This window comes from Podarcis muralis, chromosome 15 (assembly GCF_964188315.1).
Source record: "Podarcis muralis chromosome 15, rPodMur119.hap1.1, whole genome shotgun sequence".
NCBI classification, from domain to species: Eukaryota; Metazoa; Chordata; class Lepidosauria; order Squamata; family Lacertidae; genus Podarcis; species Podarcis muralis.
The window spans coordinates 21,104,102-21,130,678 of record NC_135669.1 but is presented as its reverse complement, the minus strand read 5'-3'; the positions used below and the strand labels follow the sequence as shown (position 1 = coordinate 21,130,678).

At 46.5% G+C, this 26,577-nt stretch overlaps 1 protein-coding gene across 2 annotated transcripts; it reads left to right on the top strand.

Annotated features, from left to right (window-relative positions):
• On the top strand, positions 1-26,577 carry MFRP (membrane frizzled-related protein). Of its 2 annotated transcripts, XM_028708522.2 has the most exons (13): positions 1-432; positions 9,111-9,261; positions 10,956-11,087; positions 12,238-12,402; positions 12,934-13,162; positions 13,358-13,488; positions 14,145-14,270; positions 15,841-15,917; positions 17,896-18,044; positions 19,443-19,573; positions 22,185-22,319; positions 22,680-22,807; positions 25,549-26,577. In XM_028708522.2, the coding sequence occupies exons 1-13, from the start codon at positions 298-300 to the stop codon at positions 25,771-25,773; spliced, it is 1,914 nt and encodes a 637-aa protein (XP_028564355.2). In that variant the 5' UTR covers positions 1-297; the 3' UTR covers positions 25,774-26,577. The 2 variants fall into 2 exon arrangements, with proteins under 2 accessions (XP_028564355.2, XP_077775573.1); XM_077919447.1 differs by lacking the exon at positions 1-432 and having other exon boundaries at positions 8,375-9,261; positions 12,241-12,402.

The following is a 26,577-nucleotide window of genomic DNA, read 5'->3' as shown; positions in this document are numbered from 1 at the left end:
GCGGGGGGGGGGAGGTTGGTGACTTTAATGCTTGTAAATTCTTTCACTTCCCAGGAGCTGGCAGGCCTCTTGTCCCATGAGCCTGCCTGCCAGGAAGCCAAGGGTCTTTGCTGGTGGAGGCTACGACAAGCGCCGTTGGTTCAAGTGCCCTGTCAGGCTCTCTGTGTTAGAAAAATCAAGCCTTCGGCACAGTCCCCACTGTGGTCCTGGAAGGGAAACCTCACCACTGTCCTCTCCTTGCAAATGTGAATATCAGAAGGCCAAAATAAGGGGAACTGCTGTGCAGCCACGAACCGGATGCCGCAAGAGGTCGGGGGATGCAGCAGCCTAGGACGGGCAGGGATCCTGTCCACATTCCCCACGCCTTCTCCCACAACCATGAAGGAGTACACAGAAGTCATCTTCCAGCCGGAGATGCTGGACCAGAGCAAGGTATGTAGAAAGGGAGGTCAGGGCATCACTGTTATGGGAACTGCTGATGACACCAATAGCTCTTATTTACCAAGGGCATCACCCATATATATATATAATTTTTTGCCACCCATCCGACTAGGGTGCCCCAGCTACTCTGGGCAACAATATATTAAAACACAAAAACTCTCAAAAAACCTCCCTGCCTTCAGATGTCTTCTAAAAGTTGTATAGTTCTTTTATCTCCTCGACATCTGATGCAAGGGCATTCCACAGGGTGGGTGCCACTACCGAGAAGGCCCTCTGTCTGGTTCCCTGTAACTTCACTTTTCACAGCATGGGGACTACCGGAAGGCCCTCAAAGCTGGATTTCAGTGTCCAGGCTGAAGGATGGGGGTAGAGATGCTCCCTCAGGTATACAGAGTTGGTCTCTGTGCCTAGTAAAAAAAACCACACTATATTTTTCTGTGTTCTTATTCTTGCCATTCACAAAGATTTTGGAGTGCTTTTGCTAGTGTGTGAGTTGTTGAAGCTGCCTTGATTCCCGCTTTCAGTTCCCCCTCCTCCCCGCTACCTGGGTCTCTAAAAGAGTACACACATGAGCACGAAGGCATTGTGTAGTGCAAGAAGTGCAGTGTTGCACACTGGTGCTTGTGAGGTCCATTTTGAAAATGTAGATCATGGCTCCTGCATGGACTAGGGAGTTGGAACGGATGACCTCCAGGATCCTTTCAAACTCTAAAATTCTATTTTTATTTTCTAGATCTTTAGATCAAAAGCAAATCCCCTTTGTGCTTTTGAATCTGTGCAAGATGTAGCTGAATCAAGTGTATTTTTAATTATCAGCATCAGGGTTGCCAAACTCTTGCTTGTTGGAGGGTGTGTGTGTGTGTGTTTCTCTAACCCAGGGATAACCAACATGATGGCTGCAGATATTGTTGCATGACATCTCCCATTACCCCGATCAATGGCCCTGTTGGCTGTACTGATGGAAAAGGAGGTCCAACAATATCTGGAGGGCACCACATTGGCCAACCCTGCAGATGTGAAACATGAATGTGGGAAGTGGTGAGAAAAGATACATGTTAAATGTGTATTTCCCAGCTGAAGTAACACACCTGACCATCTAAAGCAGGGTTTCCCAAACCTGGTTCTCCAGCTGTTTTTGGACTACAATTCCCATCATCCCTAGCTTGCAGGACCAGTGGCCAGGGATGATGGGGATTGTAGTCCAAAAACAGCTGGCGACCCAAGTTTGGGGAATTCTGATATAAAGGGTGAGGGGCATGAGACCAGTAAGTCCAGGGTACAAAATGGTCTAGCTGCAGGTGAATTGGGAAGTTAACAAGTACATCCCTATTTACGTCTATTAGAAGAAATAGGTTAAAGATATTTGGAAGACTGTGCACCAGTTGCTGGGAAATAATAGTAGGAAGTGGACTCTGCTTTCCCACTCAGCCTTCCCACCCTGGGCTTCCCATAAATATCTGGTTGGACACTCCAGAAAACAGGATTTTGGACTAGATAGACCGTTGGTCTGGTCTAACAGGGACTCCTATGCTCTTATGACTCACCTTAGCAGCTTGGGATCAGTTTACTTGAACACTTCGATCTGCGTAACTGGTTCTGTTACAGGTGCCTTGTAATGCCCATTCTGCATTGGTTAAGAAATCAGTCTTCTATTGGGGCAGCGCCCACACTTTGGAACTCCCTGCCTATTGACATCAGGCAGGTGCCTTCACTGTACACTTTTGAGAACCTACTAAAACCATTTTTTGTTTAACCAAGCCTGTCCAGATGCACAGAATCTTGGCACATGCTTTAATCTGGTTTGTAGCTCATAACTTGATTTTAATTATTGTTTGGATATTTTAAGTAGTTGTTTTTGACTTCTTTTCACTGATAATTTTAGTGTTTTTTGTAAACTGCTTTGAGGATTGGTTACAATCAAGCAGCATATAAATATTGTGAATTAATTAACAAATAAATTTCCTAATTATGCATTCTCAGGAGTTGTGGGGCAGGCAATTTAAGGGAGTTTAAAGTCTTTTGGAATTCAGTGGGATCATAACAATTTGTTGGTGCGAGGATATTACTCATTGCATTATACCTAGGGATAGGGATAAATTTGATTCAGTCTGCATTTAAAACAAACCTGCCTAATGCACAACTGAAACACAGTCATCCTTTAAAATTTGTACTTCCCCGAATTTTGCAGTGCAGTTCTCCAGCCAAGTAATGCATGCAAAAAGACATATATTGGAGTAAAGTGTGCATAGAAATGCATGTATTTATGAAATTAACATACAAAAATGCATTGAGTTAAGATTGTTCTGCATAAATGTGTATATTAAGCAAAATTGCATGCAAAAATTTGTATATTAGAAGACATTTGCACTGAAATGCTGGTTAACTTTCATAAGGATATATATATATATATATATATATATATATATATATATATATATATGGACATGGGTGGCGCTGTGGGTTAAAGCCTCAGTGCCTAGGACTTGCCGATCGAAAGGTCGCGGTTCGAATCCCCGCGGCGGGGTGCGCTCCCGTCGTTCGGTCCCAGCGCCTGCCAACCTAGCAGTTCGAAAGCACCTTCGGGTGCAAGTAGATAAATAGGGACCGCTTACCAGCGGGAAGGTAAACGGCGTTCCGTGTGCTGCGCTGGCTCGCCAGATGCAGCTTGTCACGCTGACCACGTGACCCGGAAGTGTCTGCGGACAGCGCTGGCCCCCGGCCTCTTGAATGAGATGGGCGCACAACCCTAGAGTCTGGCAAGACTGGCCCGTACGGGCAGGGGTACCTTTACCTTTACCTTTTATATATATATATATATAGGACGCGGGTGGCGCTGTGGGTTAAACCACAGAGCCTAGGACTTGCCGATCAGAAGGTAAGCGGTTCGAATCCCTGTGACGGGGTGAGCTCCCGTTGCTCGGTCCCCGCTCCTGCCAACCTAGCAGTTCGAAAGCACATCAAAGTGCAAGTAGTTAAATAGGTACCGATCCAGCGGGAAGCTAAACGGCATTTCCGTGCGCTGCTCTGGTTCGCCAGAAGCAGCTTAGTCATGCTGGCCACAGACCCGGAAGCTGTACGCCGGCTCCCTCGGCCAGTAAAGCAAGATGAGCACCGCAACCCCAGAGTCGGTCACAACTGGACCTAATGGTCAGGGGTCCCATTACCTTTTATATATATATAAAAAATTGCCAACTGATGTGGAAATGTGAAGATCTGAATTTAAGATTGGATAAATGAGAAACCAAAATAAGATTAAATTGACAGACTCACCCATTCGTATTATGCACACAAGTAGGCTGATGCACACACTAGCATATGCCAGACTAGCAAAGCTCCTAAAAGTGGACTGGAAAGAGCCTAGTTTATATCTCAGTTCATGGTTTCCCAGCCTCAGCCCCGCACCCCGACCTGTGACATGATTGTAGCAATACTGGCCCTCCTTTCAAAGCGGTTGTAAGGACCACTAAGATCATGGACGCTTAGCTCTTTGAACAACTCAGAAATCTGACTTACAAGTGCTGTTACTGGTTGGAGGGGATTGTGCCTGTGGATATAGCTGATATAGCAACATTATTATTCCTTATGGGCTAGGCTTATGTAAAAGCGCTTGCTTGCTCTCATTCTGATTCCCCAAAATAAACCCAATTATCACATTGTGAAAGTATGCAGGAAGGGATCCAGTGCGTTCCTTCCCTGATGAAAGCCACAATCCCTCGGTTTGAAGAACATCTGCCAGCAAAGAAGAGAAAGTGAGATGGAGGTGTAGTTTAGCATCAACACACTCCAACTGTACAGTGGTACCTCGGGTTAAGTACTTAATTCGTTCCGGAGGTCCGTTCTTAACCTGGAACTGTTCTTAACCTGAAGCACCACTTTAGCTAATGGGGCCTCCTGCTGCCGCCGTGCCGCCGGAGCACGATTTCTGTTCTCATCCTGAAGCAAAGTTCTTAACCCAAGGTACTATTTCTGGGTTAGCAGAGTCTGTAACCTGAAGCGTCTGTAACCCGAGGTACCACTGTATTCTGTTCACAAGGCCAGACTGGCTTGCTTTGTAACCAGAGATTCCAAACTTTGGGAGGGAAATTCTGAGCTATGTTTTGGTTTTGCATCAGACACGAAAAATGCTCAGAGCCGCATTTTTGTTTAAGTATTTACAGCTGCTTTACTCTTAGTTACATTTTTTAAAAACAAAATTGCTCTGCCTTTCCTCCAAAGAGATCAAGGGTGTCTGTTTTCTCCCTTTGCCCTGTTTTAGCAGCACCACAACCCTATGAAGTAGGAATAACCATCCCAAAGTCACCCAGGTTGCAAGCCTAAGTACAAGTGCAAATTTCCTGGGAGTAAGTCCCATTGAACTCAGTGGGCCTGAACCCCAAGGACACATAAACAAGGATATGCTGCCAGTACGATACATAGCTGAGTAAGAATTCGAACCCAGGTCTGCCCTGATCTGAGTTTGACATTCTGTCTACTACATCAGCTGAAGTCAGACAGTGGCCAATGGCTGCCTAATGCCAGGATTCTCACCAAAGACCTTGGAGTAGCTGGGCTTTGGTGTGATCCAACCAGGGTCTTCTACTGCTGCCATTATCAATGTACATGGAACTAATTAAGAGGATTAGGACAGCAGTCGGGGCGAGAAACTCAGTGAGACAGTGATTCAGCATTGAGCAGGAGGCTCAGCAAGAGTTTGGAATTAAAGAAAGCTTATTTAAATAAAGTTCTTTGTTTTGTAATACTCCTGCCTGATCCTTAACAATAATCAACGCCAATTGAAACATGATGGCAGCGGTTTAGAAATAGAACCCAGTTGAAGCAGCAAAGAAAATAAACAGAAAAAAGCAAGGATTTTTAGATCATGGGGAGAAGCCTGAAACCTCCAGCACCACTGAATTTCACTGCATTTAATCTAGCCCAGGCATGGAGGTGCTGGAGAGAACAGTTTGAATTCTGTCTGGATCTTGCCTTGGAGAGAGAGGAAGACAAGCATAAGGACCACTTAATGACAGCTGGTGAGGAGCAGTGGCTGCAGTCCAGCACAACCGTGGCAGTGTCTGGTGGTCTTTTCTGACTTCAGCATGGCCAGGAGAGGACATCACTTCCTCCTCCACCGGCTGTGTTGGCTGCTGGGGCTCGCCCCCGGTTGCAGCCAATCGTAGGTGAGCCCAGGGGCGTGGCATGGTGGAGTGGACCAGAGGGAAAACTTATTCCCTCTAGTCCACTCCCTGGCTGTAAAAGCCAGCTGCACCCAGGACCCAGCCTCAGTAGACGCTGGCTTCCCCACCCACCTTAAGCATAGCACCCACCCAAATGGTGACCTCGGAGGAGTAGCCCCAGTTTGATGTACATAAAGCTTGGATCAGCAGCCTAGTTATTATCTGGAAACCCTCAAGAAAGCTGTGCATTTGTATCAATCCTAAACCTCTGAACAGAGCACTAAATCACAGCCATTACCCGCTACCAGCCATTGATGCTGCAGTATGTGACCTATCCTGAGCCAAGGTTTTATGTAAAAAATGGATTCTGGCGTGTAGAGCTCGACACAGAGTCAAGCTATTTGACCATTTTGGCAACTCCTTTTGGCATATATCGTTGGCTGTGAATGCCAATGGGCATCAACTTCGCCCCTGGACTATTTCTGTGTCGACTGAATCAGGAGCCTGAAAGTAATTGCTGATGACATACTAATTGTGGGAGAAGGAGATAGTGGAAAGGCGGTGACAAAAAACCATGACAAAAAAGTTAAGCATGTTTTTTGGAGAGGGGCAGAAAAAGAAATATGAAACCAAACCCTGATAAAGTCAGGTTAGGACTAAAGGAAGAGCCTTTTATTGGCCACCTGTTGACAGCAGAGGGTCAGAAAGAGGACCCAGCAAAAGTAGAAGCAATCTGGATGATGCCAAGACCTATGGATGTTGAGTCCAAAGATATTTGGGAATGGACCACAGTTTGTCTTGGGACATTTCAGGGCATTCCAAAAGCAGTGGGAATTTGATCATCTGACATATTCACCTGCCTATCCCCAGAGCAAGGGGAAAACTGAATCAGCCATCAAAATAGCTAAGATAATTTTGACCAAAGCCAGAAAAGCAGGGGCTGATGCAAATCTAACTATCCTGGACCACCAGAAATAACCTTCACAAGATTTGGATGGAAGTCCAGCACCACAGAGACTGATTGGTTGAAGGACAAATATTGTTATTACCAATAAGGGGTCACTTATAATGCAACCAGAGGGCTGCAGCAGAGGATCTGAACTGATTGAAATTAAGACAGGCATATGCACCCAATAGCCTTAAAAACTGCTTTCCCCAAAATTCTTGGGAAAGGGGTAAGTGTGTGTTTTAAGTATGCAGACATATAGCTGGATTCCAGAGTCAAAACAGTGTAGAGGGCCTTCCAGACAGGTAGGTGCTTATTATGGAAAAGGTGCTCCCCACCTATGCCATTTTTATTTTATTTTTATTTTTGCAGTACCCTCAAAACACAGTTGGCATCAAAATGCCAGCCTCTATTCCTGCCCCCATTTAATCCAGATTTACCTTCTCTGGAGGAGATCAGATAAATGAAAAACCTTTCATCAAGATCCTGTTTGTGATACCTGCATGAACTGTTTACAGTATTAAGCTCCACCCCAAACACAGCCTTGAAGCACCTGGATCATAAAAGACTAAAATCAGCTCACCCTTAGGCTAGGCAGTGTTAAAGAAGCTGGCATAGTGAAGATGAGGGGGCCCCAATCCCCTGCGGCAGCTTAGTGGAAGAGCATGCAAAAGGTCTCATGTGCCATCCTCAATGCCTCCAGGTAGGACTGGAGAAAACTCATGCCTGAAACACCAGAGAATACCACAACACACACATAACTGGCTGTAAAGTAACATAAAGGTAAAGGTAAAGGTACCCCTGCCCGAATGGGCCAGTCTTGACAGACTCTAGGGTTGTGCGCCCATCTCACTCAAGAGGCCGGGGGCCAGCGCTGTCCGGAGACACTTCCGGGTCACGTGGCCAGCGTGACATCGCTGCTCTGGCAAGCCAGAGCCGCACACGGAAACGCCGTTTACCTTCCCGCTGGTAAGCGGTCCCTATTTATCTACTTGCACCCGGGGGTGCTTTCGAACTGCTAGGTTGGCAGGCGCTGGGACTGAACAACGGGAGCGCACCCCGCTGCGGGGATTCGAACCGCTGACCTTTCGATCGGCAAGCCCTAGGCGCTGAGGCTTATACCCACAGCGCCACCCGCGTCCCTAAAAAAGTAACATAACATATACATAACATATATAATAAAACTATAATCGTCATATCAAAAAATTGTAAAGCACAGTTCCTGGTGGCAATACATATCATATTACCATTAACCTTCTGGTTGATAGCCGAAGAATTGATGCTTTTGAATTATGGTGCTGGAGGAGACTCTTGAGAGTCCCATGGACTGCAAGAAGATCAAACCTCTCCATTCTTAAGGAAATCAGCCCTGAGTGCTCACTGGAAGGACAGATCATGAAGCTGAGGCTCCAGTACTTTGGCCACCTCACGAGAAGAGAAGACTCCCTGGAAAAAACCCTGATGTTGGGAAAGATGGAGGGCACAAGCAGAAGGGGACAACAGAGGACTAAACAACTAAACAACAACAATGTTTTTATTGTCAAAGTCCAAGGATAGTCAAGTCCAAAGATTGTCAAGACCAACAATTACAATGTACAGTTCCTGTTGGCAATGCCATTTCATACCGATATCTTCCTTCTGCATCATCCTATATCCTAAGTGTAACAAACGAACTTGCCTTCTACATAGTCCTATGTCTTGAGAGTGTAACAAACAGAACTACTTACTGGCAATAAGGCAGCTGATGATAGACCAGTTCTCAGGATACACCCTTGTTTCGCCCATTGGGCTTCTTCAGCGACCAAGTTTCCAGGGGATTTTTCAGTAGGTGTTTTCAGCTGAAATAGTCCACAGGAAGGCAGAAGTTGCCAGTCAGAGATGCTCCGTATCAATGATCATTGAAACTAAGTTATATAGGAGCAATCCCTGCAATGGGGCAGGTGCAGGCAGTTAGAATTAAATATTCTTAAAGAGACCTAATCACAATGATACCCAACCGATGGGAATCTAATATGTTAAGTATTACACATCTACATTCATATACACTATTACAACTTTATCAAACTTATTCAGTGAGGCTTAATCATCAATGAATCCCATCTGGCAAATGGTCATTGCGGTCTCCACTTCCTAATGTTGATCATAAAAGTATAAATTAATCTTGTGGTGTGTGTTGAAGCACCAGAGAGGCACTGCCACTCACAGGATTCAGTGGGCCAGTGGTCTGACTCGGTATTAAAGGCATATTTCTATGTTCCTAAATAAGGCGCTGTGTAATCTAGGCTTCACAAAATCATCTTATTGTTCTTCTTTGCTCCACCACTCACTACTAGAGGTGTCTTAGGTGAATGCAGGTGGAAGAAAAGCAATTGAGGCCCAAGTTAGAGATGATGTTAATAAATTTGTCTTTGCTCTTAACTGTGCAGGTGTTTGTTCATTTGTTGTTGTTTTTTTAAAATGCAAATCATATTGGATGGCAGCTGATCATTATTGGGATCTCTGCTTGCAGATTGGGGTGGCTTGCAGCAATATATATGTACATCTCACTGGTGCTTGGTTTCCCCCAGGAAAATGCCAGCCCCCTGGCTCCACCTTTGCCGCGGTTCTTGCTAACAGAATTCTCCAACCCCGTGTTTGAGGAGGACGGCGAGGCACCAGCCCAGAGTCAGCCGGACGCTGAGAACAGAAACAGCACCAAACTCTCCGCCAACGGCTTTGGTATCACCAACTGGGGAAGGAGGGAGGGAGCGGGTGAAGACATTGGCAGGGCTCCACTAGGCATATCTATGTTTGAGGGTGTTAGCATAAGTGAAAAAGAGCAATTGGTCCAGTGCAGGAATCTTTTCAGGACAAAGGTGTTTGGGGAGCCTTTTGAGCCATATGCCAGGGGTAGAGGATTATTTTTTTCAGCCGGGGGAGGAGGCACATTCCCTTGTGGGCAAACTTTCAGGGGCTACATGCTAATAGCTGGAAGGGCTAGAGGCTCAGGTGTGAATTTTACCTTTCTGCTGTAGATTAGCACTCCTCTACATCCTCTGTGGGATGCGGGTGGCGCTGTGGGTTAAACCACAGAGCCTAGGACTTGCCGATCAGAAGGTCAGCGGTTTGAATGCCCATGACGGGGTGAGCTCCCGTTGCTTGGTCCCTGCTCCTGCCAACCTAGCAGTTTGAAAGCACATCATGTGCAAGTAGATAAATAGGGACCGCTCCAGCGAGAAGGTAAACGGCGTTTCCGTGTGCTGCTCTGGTTCGCCAGAAGCGGCTTAGTCATGCTGGCCACATGACCCGGAAGCTGTACGCCGGCTCCCTCGGCCAATAAAGCGAGATGAGCGCCGCAACCCCAAAGTCGGTCACAACTGGACCTAATGGTCAGGGTTCCCTTTACCTTTACATCCTCCAACATCAAAGCAAGCAAGAATCACCATCAGAGTTCAAGGACACATTCCAGCCAGGCAGAAATACTTGAGGAGGGTGCAAGGCAGGGGCAATGAAGGATGTGGCCTGAGGACAAGGAGGGGTGTCTGGGGAGATTCCCATGGGACAGTCGGTGATGAAGAAACTGCCAACCGAGAGTAGCAAGCAGCGCTGCTAAGCTACAGAAGAATGAATTTATTATTTCGGTCACAGACCAGTTCCTGCCCACATACAATATCAAGGAATCATAAAACATGATAGGGATACATTTGAATTTTCAATTAGGTATAACAGGGACAATACAGATATAGCAACAGTTAAAAGTATATAAATTAAAACTTAGTCACTAAAATTATCATTTAAGGCCTTAATTATTATGATAGCACAGCTTGTCCCCTAAGTTTTATGACAGTTGCACAGAATTTGGCTCCCCTTAACGTGATCTCAGGATCCTTGTCCTCTACCAGGGATTTTAGACAATGAAGTTCGGATTCATTTGGAGATTTTTGCATAGCAGGGGTCATAAATACCGAGCGTATATCCCCATAGAAACGGCAGCATAACAAGGCATGGAAGACAGTTTCTGCCTCCATCAAGCGGCAGGGGCAGACTTGTTCCACGTATGGTTTACCCTTGAATCTGCCCTGCAGTAAGGCAGATGGCAGCACAAAGCTACAGAAGAAGCATGTGCAGGATGCAGTCATAGATAACATCAGGGACTGCTCCAGTCAGAACTGTTGCCTGCTCCTCACTCACCACTACCATTTAGCATCTGACTACTTTAAAAACTGCAAACTGCCTTGGGTGCATAGCAATGCAATGAATAAATAAGTAATAAATAAATAAGCTAGATGGCCAAATAGCTTCACTTGTCTGAGGCAACTTCCTACGTTCCTGTTTCAGGGTAGTGTGGTGGTGGTGGTGGTGGTGGTGGTACAGGGGAGGATGCTTGGAGGTTTCTGTGCCATGACTGTGACTCTCCACTCCTGTGCCTGCAGCCCAACAGGTCCGGGACATGGCAAGCAGGAAGTTCAAGCCAGACTGCAAGTTCTCCTGGCTCTGCGTGGCCATTCTCAGCACGGTGCTTCTCCTCCTCCTGGCCTTATTGGTGGGCATCATCATCGCATCCCGTAAGTTCCAGGCACCAAGACCTGTCCAGAATTCTTCCAGAGAGGGTGGGCCCCTCCTGCTTTCCCCAGAAAGTACTTATTTCTGCCCTAACCAACCAGCTCCCCCCCCCCACACACACACACCTTTTAAGGCAGAGCTGGAAGATCTAATAGAAGCAGGGGTAGTCAACATGGTGCCCTCCAGATGTTTTGCATTTGTCTTGGCAATTCACATTTGTCTTGGCAATTCACATCCTGTTTAGTTGCGGTAGTTTCTAAGTCGTGTACAAGGACTCAGTGCAAGATGAAAATCAGTTAAAACTATGAAATTCAGTATCTGGCCTCCTTATTTACTTCATATAAGCTGTTTCCTTTATGAATAATTATTAAGATTTTTCTAAATATAACTTAAATAGCCAGATACAGGATAAAGGTAGTATTTTATTTGGTTGTTTGTATTGTTGTATGTTATGCTTATTGTATGTTATGTTCACGTTTAATGAGGGTGGATTTCTGTATTGGGGGGAGATTATGTTATGTTGTAAATAAAATTTCCAATAAAAATTTAAAATTAAAAAAAAAACTATGAAATTCAGTTAAAATGCCTTCTGGGTTTTTTGAGGAAGTCTTCAGTAGGCGCTGTAGATTCAACAGGGAGGGGGGCCTCTCTGAGCTCAGCTAGAAAGGAGGTTCATAAAAGTAGGCCCTCAATATTGGATATAAGCTGTGTGTCTGAGCCATATTGTGGGTCTCTTCCAATTCTCAGCACCCATAACAAACCGCAGTTCCCAGGATTATCTAGGGGACGCCGTGGTTGTTCCAAGTGGTATAATACCACTTTAAATTTATAGCACAGGCTGGGCCATGGTGGCTGTCCTGAAGTCTTCAGTGATTGGACAGGGATATAATGACTCACACTGCTCCCCGCCCCCCAGTGAAGTGTAGTTTCCCCCCTTACAGAGCTTCAATTCTCAGCATCTTTAACAAACCACGGTTCCCTGGGTTCTTTGTAGGGGAAGCAATGTGCTTCAAATACATGTTGGATGTGCTTTGAATGTATATTTGGTCCACAGAAGATGGGCCAAAGGTCTGGTTCTGAATAAAGCAGCTTGAGGGTAGAGAGGCAAACCTCAGCCACTCTCATCCCTTGTAAATTCTCTTTCTATGGCAGCAGAGCTGAAGTCCCACCATCCCATCAAACCCTCGCTTGGGGCTTCTCATGCCCACACCATCACCGCTACCTCAACTCCCATCACCAGGACCTCGCCAAGCCCCCAGCCCACAGGGAAGCTATCCCTGGGAGGAGAGTCGCCTGTCACCACCATGCCAGCACCTCGTGAGTAGACAGCTGATGCCAGAGTTGTTTCCCCACCCGCCTTTAGAAGCATGAGCCCTACCCACTGTGGGGGGGGGGGTGCCTGCTTTCCATTTGATACAATGAACAGCCACAGAGTTGAGACTCTGTTACCCACCCCTGGCAAGTGGCCCCTGGAAAGTTGCCCAGAAGGGAATGTGGCCCTCAGCCTGCAAAAGATTACTCATTCCTGCTGTAAATCCACTCAATGTGTCTGTTGTGTACTGAAGTTCTCACCCTGGGCCAGCAGGGGGATACTGTAGATAGTTTTCACTCAGGTCCACATATGCAAATAAAGAATTGAAAGTGGCATTCAGTGATTGGATAGTTACAGAAAGTTGTTACTGTTGCGTTGTAGTGGAGCTCTAAATAGCAGGCTGGCTGAACCCTTCAGTTCAGTTCTGTTCTGGGTCTGTGAATAAACAAGAGCTGTTTGAAGAATCGCTGTGTCGTCTGATATGTTCACCCACAACTTAACAGTGTCATCGTTGTTGTTGTTTCCCCCACGTACAGTATGTGGAGGGATCCTGCTTGGCCCCAAGGGCACCTTCAGCTCCCCCAACTACCCATCCCCCTACCCCCCAAACATCTTGTGTAAGTGGCACATCCGGGTGACGGCAGGGATGGCGATCCAGCTGAAGGTGGAGGAGCTAGACATTGAGAGCTCTGCCTCATGCCTCTACGACCGACTAGAGATATTCAAGGAGCAGGACGCTTCCTCGTTGTGGGATGGGAGTACCAGGTAAAGTGCCATCATTCTATTGTTTATTTCAAATTGACTTTATTTTTAAGTGCACTGTTTTGCTGCTCTGTCCTTTGGGAGGAAGGGCAGGATATATCCTCTGACCATTCCCACCCCTATTCCCTCCCAGGGGGCCATGGGAAAGCGCTAGCTATTCTTTCCTTGGCTCCCTTTTTAAACAGGTGGCTTTTGCAGGTACTGTGGCTCCGTGGCACCGGCAACGATCAACACCAACTCCAGCCAGCTTCAGGTCATCTTTGTCTCAGATGACAACATTGCTCCCTCGGGCTTCACTGCCTGGTATCGGGCCATTCTGCCCAGTGAAAGTAAGTGAATCCAGGTGGTGTGGAGGGAGCATGGGCAGGGAGCAATTCTCTTAGGGGGTTGAAAGAGATCCTTCCAAAAGTTTTATTCCAAGTACTAGATAGTGCTGGTGATTTGGGGAATGTATTATTACTTGGTTGCTAGACCCATTGACTTACCGATCAGAAGGTTGGTGGTTCGAATCCCCGCGAAGGGGTGAGCTCCCATTGCTCGGTCCCTGCTCCTGCCAACCTAGCAGTTCAAAAGCACATCAAAGTGCAAGTAGATAAATAGGTACTGATCCGGTGGGAAGGTAAACGGCATTTCCGTGCGTTGCTCTGGTTCGCCAGAAGCGGCTTAGTCATGCTGGCCACATGACCCGGAAGCTGTACGCCAGCTCCCTCGGCCAATAAAGCGAGATGAGCGCCGCAACCCCAGAGTCGGCCACAACTGGACCTAATGGTCAGGGGTCCCTTTACCTTTACCTAGACCCATTGAAGCTAATGGAGAAGACTACATTAGGTTTGTTCATTTCAGTGTGATGAACCTAACCTAAGTTAGGCTCATTCATTTCAATGAGATGGGAGAAGCCATGGCGCTTTTGACCAGTTCCAAAACAAGTTTCAAGCCAGTTGGAATCCTTAGCTTCTTGTCCTCCAGGGGTGTTTGTCTGTTCCAGAGAACTGTTCCTGGGATGAGTTTCTCTGTGACCAGGGGCTCTGCCTCCACTCGGCCTACGTGTGCGATGGTTATCACGACTGCCATGACAAACGAGATGAAGCCAACTGTAGCACAAAGCACAAAGGTACAGTCTGCAACAGCCAGCGCAGCTGACCCCCAATGTTGCTGTGGGGCAGTGGCAGAAGAATTATTGGTGGGAAGGCATTGCAAAGGGGAGGCGAATGCCAATACTGTACTGGAGAAATGAGCTCCAAACCAAATTGTGAGCTTCCCTTTCTATGGGTGGAGCAGTTAAGAACATCCAGAATTTCTCTTTATTCTGGTCCACGTTTTTACTGGAGCTGACCTAATTTGCACCTCTCAGGCAAATGAATGGGATTGTCCCCAGGGCTAATGTCCAACCAGAGCCGGCCCAACCATGACACAAGGTGAAGCAGCCACCTCAGGCAGCGGAAGTACAAGAGGTGGTGCTCTATCTACTCCACCGCTTCCATTGCTGAGAGGGAGGCATTCCAACTAATTCTCACCCTCTCAGAGCTACCATTTCCAGAGTTCCTTCAGAAGAGCGATTGACTGTTAAACCACTCTGGAAATGGTAGCTCTGTGAGGGAAATAGGGGGTTGCTTAACTCTCAGCACTCTTACCATACTACAGTTCTCAGGACTCTCTTGGGGAAGGCATGATGGCTGTTTACAGTGATATGATACTGACCTAAAAGAATAGTTCAGACACGGGTGGGGGGCTTAGCACTGTCTGTTTCAGAATAGATCTGGGGAGGGGGCTTCTATGTGAAGTGGTTTGGCCAGGTTCCCAAATCTGTTACTGGAATCTGAGTTGACATGCTGGAAATGAAGAGTTATCTCCCGCTTGGACTACTGCAACGCGCTCTATGTAGGGCTACCCTTGAAGGTGACCCGGAAACTGCAATTAATCCAGAATGCGGCAGCTAGACTGGTGACTGGGAGTGGCCGCCGGGACCACATAGCACCAGTCCTGAGAGATTTGCATTGGCTCCCAGTACATTTCCGAGCACAATTCAAAGTGTTGGTGCTGACCTTTAAAGCCCTAAACAGCCTCGGCCCTGTATACCTGAAGGAGCGTCTTCACCCCCATCATTCAGCCCAGACACTGAGATCCAGCGCCGAGGGCCTTCTGGCGGTTCCCTCATTGCGAGAAGTGAGGTTACAGGGAACCAGACCCACCCTGCCTTCAGATGTGAAGGAAATAAGCAGCTATCCTATCTTTAAAAGACATCTGAAGACAGCCCTGTTTAGGGAAGTTTTTAATATTTAATGCTGTATTGTTTTTAACACTTGATTGGGAGCTGCCCAGAGTGGCTGGGAAGACTCAGCCAGATGGGCAGGGTATAAATTATTATTATTATTATTATTATTATTATTATTATTATTATTATTATTACTGTATTATTATTATTATTAGTTCAGCAGTATCGCTCTGCACAACTATTAAGAGTGTAGAACCGCTGTCCTGTTTTTCATCTGAAATAGCTATGGGAGTTGCAAAGAATTTGCGTCTCGTGAGAAGAAGGAAAGTACAATAGGAAAAGAGAAAGGGAGGAGGGAAGGAGGAGAGAGAGAGAGTGCGCAGAGGGAAAAATCACTTGGATATCCTTCTCTCTGGTGCCAATAATGCAAGCCCATCCATCACCACAGTATGTGTGTGTTTCCTTACAGGTTGTGGAGGGACCCTCACCAGCATGGAAGGGCAATTATTCTCCCCAAATTACCCACAGCCATACCCACATCTGCAGGTGAGTGGCGCCTTGAGTTGTATTGTGGACCAGAGGAGAGGGACCCATTTTGCACCACACTACCTTGCATGCACCCAACAGAGCAGGGCAGTGGTGCTTTTACCTTGCAGCAATGCAATGCCCTAATAAGTGGCAGAATCTGAAACAGTCCAGTGTCAGTTCTTGGAAAGCCACTGCACCTGTGGGACTTTTGAGAAATTTTCAGTAGAGAGCGTGTGGTAGTTCAGACCCTGCAATCCTCTAATAATAAATGTGGGCATGTGAGTGGGATGGATGTGTAAATGTGGCTTTATAATAATAATAGAATAATAATTTATTATTTATACCCCGCCCATCTGACTGGGCTTCCCCAGCCACTCTGGGCGGCTTCCAACAAAATATCAAAATACCATAATGCATCAAACATTGAAAGCTTTGGCCCACCCTAGTGCCAGAATGTAGCTCCTGGATGAATACTTGCTGGGGAATGTTAAGATTCTCCACCTCTGTATTGTTAGAGGCTTATTGCACTGCTGAGAGGGGAAGAGTCACATGTAAAAGAATTTCTACCCAGCCCTTGGGCTGGAAGACATTTGCACACAAGTTCAAAATGTAGCAAAGTTCCAGAACCTAAATTTGTGCTTGGGGGAAAGGACTGTAGTTCATTAGCAGAGCTTCAGCCTTGCATGTAGAAGTTCCCCGGTAGGTTCAGCTCCCAGCAATGGAGGCTTGTCCATTGGGGCAAATGGGGCATTGTCCTAACAACCTCAGCCTGCTCCTTATGAACCCCCATATTCCTCTCTTCTTACTTACTTCCAGCCCAGTGGACAGCATGGACTATCAGCTTCCTCCTATTTAGTCTCACTGTTTATTGTTCTGCCTGGACACTGAGGTCCAGCGCCGAGGGCCTTCTGGCGGTTCCCTCGCTGCGAGAAGCCAAGTTACAGGGAACCAGGCAGAGTGCCTTCTCGGTAGTGGCACCCGCCCTGTGGAACGCCTTCCCACCAGATGTCAAAGAGGAAAATAACTATCAAACTTTTAGAAGACATCTGAAGGCAGCCCTGTTTAGGGAAGCTTTTAATGTTTAATAGGTTATTGTATTTTAGTGTTTTGTTGGAAGCTGCCCAGAGTGGCTGGGGAAACCCAGCCAGATGGGCGGGGTATAAATAATAAATTATTATTATCATAATTTATTTATTTATTTATTTATTTATTTATTTATTTATTTTTTGTTTTGTTTTGTTTCGTTTCGTTTAGAGCATTTGTGCCCCATTCTTTAGCCAAAGGCACACCTAGAGTGGCTTACATGCAACCTATTAAAGCAAGACAGTCCCTGTTTGCAGCCTTATAATCTTAAAACAAAACAAAACACGACACACAAGGGGAAAGGGACAGGGAAGGAACAAGCAAAACTAAAACTCAAGCACTGATTCTGGTTGCTCTGTAATGACCTGCTGGCACAGTTTAGCGGCAGGAGGTGTCTGATACAGCTGGTCTTACAGCAAAGCTGATGGGATGAGCTCCCCATCTTTCTCACTGATGAATGGCTTCAGTTTTGAAAGTCAGCAGCAGGGAGGATGGAGGCAGAACTAGAGACTAGTTGTCTGTGCCTCTCACAGACTCTGCCACCTGCCCCACCAGAATCGATGAGCCCCAGCCATTGGTGGTCTCCCCAGCATTCCCAGGAAGGTCTGGGAGAGAACTCCCTGCCTGAAACCCTGGACCGCAGCTTCCAATCATTGCAGACAACACTGAGCAGTTTCCTGCATGTCTCTGAGAAGGCAGGAGATGTCCCAGGAGACCTGCTGCCAGCCAGAGCAGACAATACTGAGCTAAATGGTCCAATGGTCCGACTCAGAATAAGATGGCTTCCTAGGAACCTGAGATCTGAGTAGAAAGAAACCCTCCATAGTCCAGCTCTTATACCGCCATGCTGAGCCACGCTAGGAGCTCCCCTATCATGTACAGTAGACCTCCCAGACCTGCCTTTCTCTTCCAGCTCTGCCTCTGGCATATCTCAGTGCCCGTGGGCCACGTGGTGGACTTGCATTTCCACAACTTCAGCCTCGAGTCCCAGGAGGAGTGCAACTATGACTTTGTGGAGGTGTACGACAGCGCTGGGATGGGAGCAACCAGTGTCATGGGCAGGTATGGTGGTCTTTCATCCCACCCCACCCACCCACCCACTCCAGTAACGCTAGCGAATTCCAACTGTTACCATGGTCAGAACCCAACAATTCCCAGAAGTTTCATGGAAATATATGGAGAGCCTGACTGCAGAATCGGGCCAAAGGGGGCCAGTCCAATCCAGTGTCCTATTTGCATGGTCAACCAGATGAGAAGTCCTCTTTTAAAGCCATCCAGATTGATGGCCATCACTACATCTTGTCACCGTGAATTCTGTGATTTAGCCCTGCACCATGTGACGAAGTCCTTCCTTCTGCCTGTCCTGAGTCTTCCAACCTTTGACTTCATCAGATTTCCATAGGTTCTAATATGTTGACTAAGGGAGAAATGCTTTTTTCCTCTCTGCTTTCCCCACAATGCCTTTCCCTGTTCACTGTGAATAATGTATACACATTTCAATGGAAGGTTTTCACCAGAAGAGGGAGCCTCTGGCCTAGGTCTATGCTGCAATCCAGAAACCACTAGTAAAGTGACCAGTGTGGCAGCACTCAGGTGACACAAAGGGACCAATCAGGTCTTCCTTGCTCTATGCAAATAGCAAACTCATTTTCTGAGTGTTGATCCTTTTGTAGTCCCAATGGCACCATCCGCTCTCGAGTGAGTGATCAGGTCTTTCGGGGGAAACCCCAAGGTGCGCAGAATTGCCATATATATCCCTCCATATTGAGTCCCCAGACTGGGATGTACATCTTCCTGTCTGCGCTTCCACACCAAGTCATGTGATCCGTGTGAGATCACGGAGACCAGAAGATGCCACATTGAGATCATAGCCCCAATAAAAGCATTTTTTTGGGCCAATATCTCTGCGTGAAATTGTGTGATATCACAGCACCCAAAATGGCTACCAAACTCTCATGGGAAAACCTAGGATGTCCCAGTTTTTCCAGGACACTTGCAGGGTGTGATGTATTTAAAGGGGTGAGAGGAAATTAAAGGAGAACCCCTCCAAAATAAAACACACTCAAGCCCGTAGAATACTGAGCATGCTCAGTGGGAACAGAATACTGCGTATGGACAGGAATGGAAAACCAGGTGGAAGGGGAATGGAATAGAGTACTCTAGAACGTGTTATGTTTGGAACCCTGAGCAGGAGCATTTCACGCAGCAACATTTTACTACAGACCCCAGTTGAAAAGCCTCTGATCTTGGTCTGGTCCTTAGTCAGAGTGATTCATCACTTCATGCAAAGCCAGGCTTCTCTCTCTGGCTGGGCATCTCCAGTCTGTCTGCTCAGTCAGTGCTTGCTTTGCCTCCAGATAACCAGCCCCAAACAACAGCAGGTTTGTTTGTGTGTGTGTGTCCCTGTATTTAGAATTGGGTGCTTTGTTAAAAGTCAGTTTCCCCTTCCTCTTTTTGCAGGTTCTGCAGCTCTAACTTGCCCCCTGTCCTGACCTCCTCACAGCACGTCATGACAGTCCTCTTTGTGGCGGACGAAGGAATAGCTGATAACGGGTTCTTTGCCACTTACCATGCCCACAACGCCACGGAAAGTAGGTGATGGTGGCTCCTGGCACCTTTGTCTACCGCCAGCTGAGGTAGAATGGGCCAGCCAGCTCTCTCTTCAACATTTGTTTACCACCAGCCCCTGCTTACACATTAGCTCCTGGAGCTTCCCCCCTCCCCACATGGGCCTCAGAAAGGGGCAGCACTCTGCCCATCCTCAGAGGCACCCTCTCCTTTTAAAATTGTTACCTCCCATTACAAAAAGAAGACACCTTTCCAGAGCTCTGGGATTCCAGCCAAACTTCCTTAAATTTGGGGGGAGGTTGAACTATAAAGACATTGTGGTTATAAAACTACACCATGTTTCCCCCCCCCCCCTACCTCACCACCAATCCCAGCCTTGATATCCAGCCTGGTAAAGCGTTCTGGTGCACTCAGAAGCTTGCGCACTCTTCTGTAATATTATGGTTGTTTGCAGTAAAGGGACTTTGGAATCTTTCGAATCAAGAATGGTAGCTTGACCCTTAGATGTGCATGCTGGTGTAACCTCCCGCTCTTCCTCTCCTTAACAGCAGGGCTTTTTCTCTGAGAAAATCCAATTGATTTGGAATGTGGAGGGTCGGGAAATGTTTTCCTTGGTGTTGAATAAGTGGGGGTGGGACGTCATCCCTGCTCCCCCGAATGACTGCTGGCCACATACCTTGCCTTCTGTCTCTGTTAACAGAAAGTGTTCGAAGTCGCAATGGCTGGTCCCCACTGTGACTGGTAGGGCTGCAATAAGGGAGGCCAACAGTTGGTGGCGCCAAAGCCAATGACGGATAAGAGACAGAGCCTATGTCAGGCAGATCCAGCTCATTCTTGTCCTGTCTCTATCCTCCTCTCTGCTACGTTCTACAAGGGCACTGCTGAGACTAAGGAGGAGGTTGACAAGACTGTTTGTAAGTAAGAAGGCAGGCAGGTAGAAGAAGAAGAGTTTGGATTTGATATCCCGCTTTATCACTACCCTAAGGAGTCTCGAAGCGGCTAACAATCTCCTTTCCCTTCCTCCCCCACAACAAACACTCTGTGAGGTGAGTGGGGCTGAGAGACTTCAGAGAAGTGTGACTGGCCCAAGGTCACCCAGCAGCTGCATGTGGAGGAGCGGGGAATCGAACCTGGTTCACCAGATTACGAGTCCACCGCTCTGAACCACTACACCACGCTGGCTCACCAGCGTAGGGTAGGGGCTAGCTGAGGTCAGATTGAGGCCGATAGGGTCGTCTCCCATTTGCCCTAATGGGACCAGTCCACACTGCACTGCTATCCACACATTTTCTCTTCTGCCTCTGCATGCTCTTCTGCCTAGAAGCATGCTTTTTCTTAAAATGAAAACAAGGCTGGGGGGATGAAAGAAGGAAGATTTGGGCAGAGGGTTATGAAGGGGGGCAGCTGCCACCCCTAACAGCTACTTCACCAATAGCAGAAAAACTCCTGCTTTCTGCCACGTCATTCATGGAGCTTTGAGGAGCGGCCTCATTCATAAAAGCCTCGAGGTGGCAATGATGGTGCTGGATCTGGGGGCGGGGGGGTCATCTCTTGGGAAGGACTGCATTTGTTTGTTCTCAGACTCTAGCCCTCCTGGGATTACATACATTTTGGCAGTTCGGGTTTTTCTGTGTGTGTTTGTTGTTTTCCATAATTACTACTTAGCCTTACAGCAGGAAAATTCCGTCCAGGGGAGAGAGAAATCTCTAAGCGGGAATACCACTGACCTCAAAGCTTTCGTTCTCATGTGATTAGAGGAAAACTCACATCTGACTCCAGGCCAAACTTATGAACTGCTAAACTGTAGAACTGCACACACTAGGCATGGATGAATCTGTCAATTTCACTTTCTCGTTCTTATAATCTTATGCAAAGGTCACCACATTTCCACAGCAATTTGCACTAAAAGAACAAAAAGCTCGTGAAAATTTATCAGTATTTTAGTGCGAATTTCCCCAAATAAATGCATTTTTTGATGCAATTTTGATTAACGTGCACATTTTTGCAAGCAATTTTTCCTAATACAATTAATCGTCTTCATAAAAACGTGTCTTTTATGAACACTTTCCTTTAATATATTCATTTTTGGACACATTTTTGATGGAAAGCTGCATCACAAGATTCGGAGAAGGGTGAATTTCACAGGATAGCTGTGTTTCATTTTGTGCATTGCTTCAGGAAGTGCAAATCAGGTAGTTTCTCATTAAGAGACAAACAAAATCTAATCCCCCCCCCCAAAAAAAAGTTCCTTGCTTCCTCATCAGATGATGGGGAGTTCCAGGACAGAGTACCATCCAAGTGCTTCTCTTAGGCCAAATGATTCCCTTTACTCTTTGGAAGAATTTTCAAGTTTCCCTGAAAGAAGAAAAGCAACTGGGAATTCCTGGCTCCCCTACCCAGATTTAGTGGCCACTTCGTGACAAAACTATATAATGATGCTATCTGTGCTGACATGTAGATTAAGGGGGAAAGAGTGAGCCTTGCAGAGGTTAATCAAAACAAGTTTGTGTTAAAGCAGTCGCATGCTGCTTTAGAAGTTCCCCATCCCTTAAGGCTGACACTGCCATTTAGCAGGGTGTTATCTACCTAATACTTCTGCCGACCTCTCTCTTGCCTTTCTCAACCCCTCTCCAGAAACGTGCAGCCCCCTGGATTTCTCCTGCAGAAATGGCGAGTGCCTGTCTCAGGCGTTGGTGTGCGATGGCTGGCACAACTGCCCGGATGGGAGCGACGAATTCAACTGCACCAGCCTCACCTATGCATCTTTTGGTGAGCGGCAATTCTTTCCTCGTGAAACAAGATTCCCAAAGTTGAGGTCCTGCACCAGTTGTTGAAAAAGGGCTGCCCTCTCATGTCAGACTGAGTCATAAATAAGGATGGGCAAATTTGCCCATTGTGGTGCCCCACAGTTTCTCATTTCCCCTAACCTAAAGTTCAGCACTTTAGAATTCTGCATTAGTTTGCAATTTTAAAACAAACACCCTTACATTAAATTGTTAGCATTTCCTTGCACATTTATCCCAATATACCTGTTTTTGTATGCAATTTTGTCTAATATGTACCTGAGCTGAATCTGAAACATTGCCACACAAACACGCATATACCTGCACCTTTCCCTTCTACCTGCAGAGCCGTCCTGTGAGCCGATTGAGGTGGAGATGTGTTTGGGTCTCAGTTACAATACCACCTCTTTCCCCAACATCTGGCTGACCATTATGGATCAGCAAGAGGCAGAAGAGCATCTTGAAGACTATATGGTGAGCCTGGAGGAAGGTGGGGAAAGGGGTGAGGGAGAGCGATGGGGGGGGCGCTGGACCCTTGGCTTAGGTGGAAGGCAGGGAACTTCAACAGAAAGCACCTTGCCACAGAGAGGGGAGCAGGAGAGAAAGATCTGGCCCAGCAGGACAACACCACTCCCACCACTTTAGAAAGATTGATAGATTGGTTCCTGGGCATGTGGAGCCCTGGAAAATGCCCCCACCAAGCCTGTTGGCCACTGCCTGTCCTTGATTCTAGGCCAGCTGGAGCCAGAACCAGGAAAATGACTCCCTTTCTTTCTTTCTTTTAAATAATATTTATTAAAGTTTCAAACAAAATTACAATAATACAAAAAAAAACAAAAATAAAAAAGAGGAAATAAAATACAAAAACCAGAAAAAATAGAATAACAATTAAAAACAAATCAGTCTTTCCATATCTTGTCTTTCGTTCACTTGTTTCCCGGACCTCCTCACACCTCCCTTTTTTGCATCCCAGATCAGTTAATTAATTCAGCAAATCCTTTCCTTTTTTGTTCTTATCTTAATCCTTAATCTTAGTATATTATTACTTCAAGTTCCCATCTATTAACAATCCATTTTCACATAAACCTTAATAACATTGCTGCTAAAACCACTTAACTTCATTCCAACATCATTCTAACATTCATTAATTTTACAATATTTCTGTAAATAGTCTTTAAATTTCTTCCAATCTTCTTCCACCGACTCTTCTCCCTGATGTCGGATTCTGCCGGTCATCTCCGCCAGTTCCATATAGTCCATCACCTTCATCTGCCATTCTTCCAGTGTGGGTAAATCTTGTGTCTTCCAGTACTTTGCAATAAGTATTCTCGCTGCTGTTGTAGCATACATAAAGAAAGTTCTATCCTTCTTTGGCACCAATTGGCCGGCAATGCCCAGGAGGAAGGCCTCTGGTTTCTTCAGGAAGGTATATTTAAATACCTTTTTCATTTCATTATGATTCCCTTTCTGCCCCTTTGCTCATTTTTTTAAAAAAAACATTTTTATAAATCCATGACATCACAACACCATGCAACAATTATAGAAAAGAAGTTTGACTTAACCATAATCCACACAGTGCACAGCCATTTTCTACGTGTTAAAAGAGAAAATTTGCAAATGCACTAAATGCATCCACTTAACAACAACCCTCAGGAGTGCTTAGCCAAGGAGGTGTCTCAGTAATAAACCTAACTGAAATAATTTTTGGAGAAGCAGCGGTTGTATTGCAGCTCTCTGACAGGTCACGTGACAAGGGGTCCCACATATCTTCAGATTTGTCCCTCCTGCTTTCGCCCATCATTGGCATTTTTCTTTGCAGACATTTTTCGGCTAGGGCAAGTAGTTCCCAGACTTTCCCCTGCCCTATAAACTCATTCTCAGCGCCTCCTGCCCTGTAACACATTGTTCAGAACAGCAGTTTGCACAATCCGCTAAGGAAGATAATGCAATAAAAATTCAAAGCAGTAGCAATTAATTACACATTTATTCAAAACCCAATTAAAACTATTCAGTTTTCTTGATTCAGCAAAACTGATGCACTTAGAATCATAGAATCTTTGAGTTGGAAAAAGTTGTCTAGTCCAACCCCCTGCAATGCAGGAATCTCAGCTAAAGCATCCATTACAGATGGCCAGCCAGTGTGGTGTAGTGGTTAAGAGCGGTGGACTCTGGGGAACCGTAATATGGGGAACCGGGTTCGCGTCTCCGCTCCTCCACATGCAGTTGCTGGGTCTAGTCACACTTCTCTGAAGTCTCTCAGCCCCACTCACCTCACAGAGTGTTTGTTGTGGGGGAGGAAGGGAAAGGAGATTGTTAGCAGCTTTGAGACTCCTTAAGGGGAGTGAAAGGCGGGGTATCAAGTCCAAAGTCCTCCTCCTCCTCCTCCAACCTCTGTCTAAAAACCTCCAAGAAAGTCCACCACCTCTCGTGGGAGTCTGTTCCATGGCTGAACAGCTCTTACTGTCAGAAAGTTTTTCCGAATGTTTAGTTGGAATCTCCTTTCTTGAAACATGAAGCCATTGCTCCCTCCTTCATGTGACAGCCCTTAAGATATTTAAAGGTGGCTATCATATCTCCTCTCAGGCTCCTCTTTCCCAAGCTAAACATACACAGCTCCTTCAACCGTTCCTCATAAGGCTTAGTTTCCAGACCCTTGATCATCTTGGTTGCCCTCCTCTGCACATGTTCCAGCTTGCCAACATCCTTCTTAAATAGTGGTGCCCAGAACTGGACACAGTATTCCACTTGATCCTGTGAAATTGAGATTCCTGCCCTGCAAGATAACACTTGGGACCGCTTCAAATTCCATAACTCTATGTTATCAGCTTCTCAAAGTCTGATGCTCACTTGCAGCTCCACTGCCCCACAGTGGGAATTAGCGCCCCCTTTGGGAACCACTGAGCTAGGGCAAGAGACCACCATCTCTGCATGGGGTACTTCCAGGGATGGGCTATCAAACGCAGTATTAGGTACAGTAAACCAGGCTTCCTCAACCTCGGCCCTCCAGATGTTTCTGGCCTACAACTCCCATGATCCCTAGCTAGCAGGACCAGTGGTCAGGGATGATGGGAATTGTAGTCTCAAAACATCTGGAGGGCCGAGGCTGAGGAAGCCTGCAGTAAACCATTCACTGTTTTCCAGGAGTAGTGAGAGAAGGGCTATTCCAACACCTGACAAGTGCCTCTCCCTGCTGCCCCTTGCTCGTTCTTTTTCAGATGCTGAAGGACTTCTCTTGCTACCCATCTCTGCGCTTGCTCCTGTGCAGCCTCTTTGTACCCAAGTGCACCCCGGATGGGGGCATCCTGCAGCCGTGCCGCTCTGTGTGCCTGGCAGCCGAGCAGAGCTGCCAGCAATCCCTCAGCCTTCTGGGTCTCCCATGGCCCCTGAACTGCAATGTCCTGCTAGAGTCCAACAACCCTTTGGAGTGCTTCCTGCCATAAAGGGGCTGCCCCTCTCCGTCCGCAACCTCTACTTCACGTGCCGTGTAGCTGAACGCATCTCTCATTGCCCAGCTTGGTGGGAGACCCTTTGGAGGCCACCAGTTCCCGAACGGAAGTTTCCGAACAGAAGAAATCCCCCACCAGAAGGCCTCAGGATCTGAGCTACAATGCTTTAGTAGGCCATCCACTGACGTCTCTCCAAGGAATCGGTGGAATCTGAGCAACAGGAGGACAATTTGCAGTTTGGGGTTGAGTCTTTAGATTGTAAGCACCTTGGGTCAGAGGCCTGTCCTCATACCCTTCGTAAAGTTCTATGCGCCTTGATGGTGCCCATATAAATAACTTGGATAATGATATATCAGAGGCTGCAGGGGGCTTCCATCATAATTAGAGCTGTAATATTTAGCTGATTTGTTTTTAAGTCTTTGTGGTTGGTTTTAAAAGGCGTTTTTTAAAAAAGAAAAGATTAATGTAAATGGTTTTTACTGTACATACTGACAAGTCCACGGCTTGTGAGGCCTTTCTTAGAAGGGGGATTATTTCTTCTCTCTTACGTGGGAGTAAATGCCTCCTGTGAGGTTAAGCCTACAGCAGCACAAGTGCTAGGAAGGAAGGAAGGAAGGAAGGAAGGAAGGAAGGAAGGAAGGAAGGAAGGAAGGAAGATTTGCCTACCAGGATTATGTTGTTAAAATGCAAATTCATTCAGATCATAGAACTTTAGGATTGGAAAGGATCCCGGGGTCATGTAGTCCAGCCCTCTGCAATGAAGTTGATTGATTCGCTGATTAAAAGTCATACAATTCA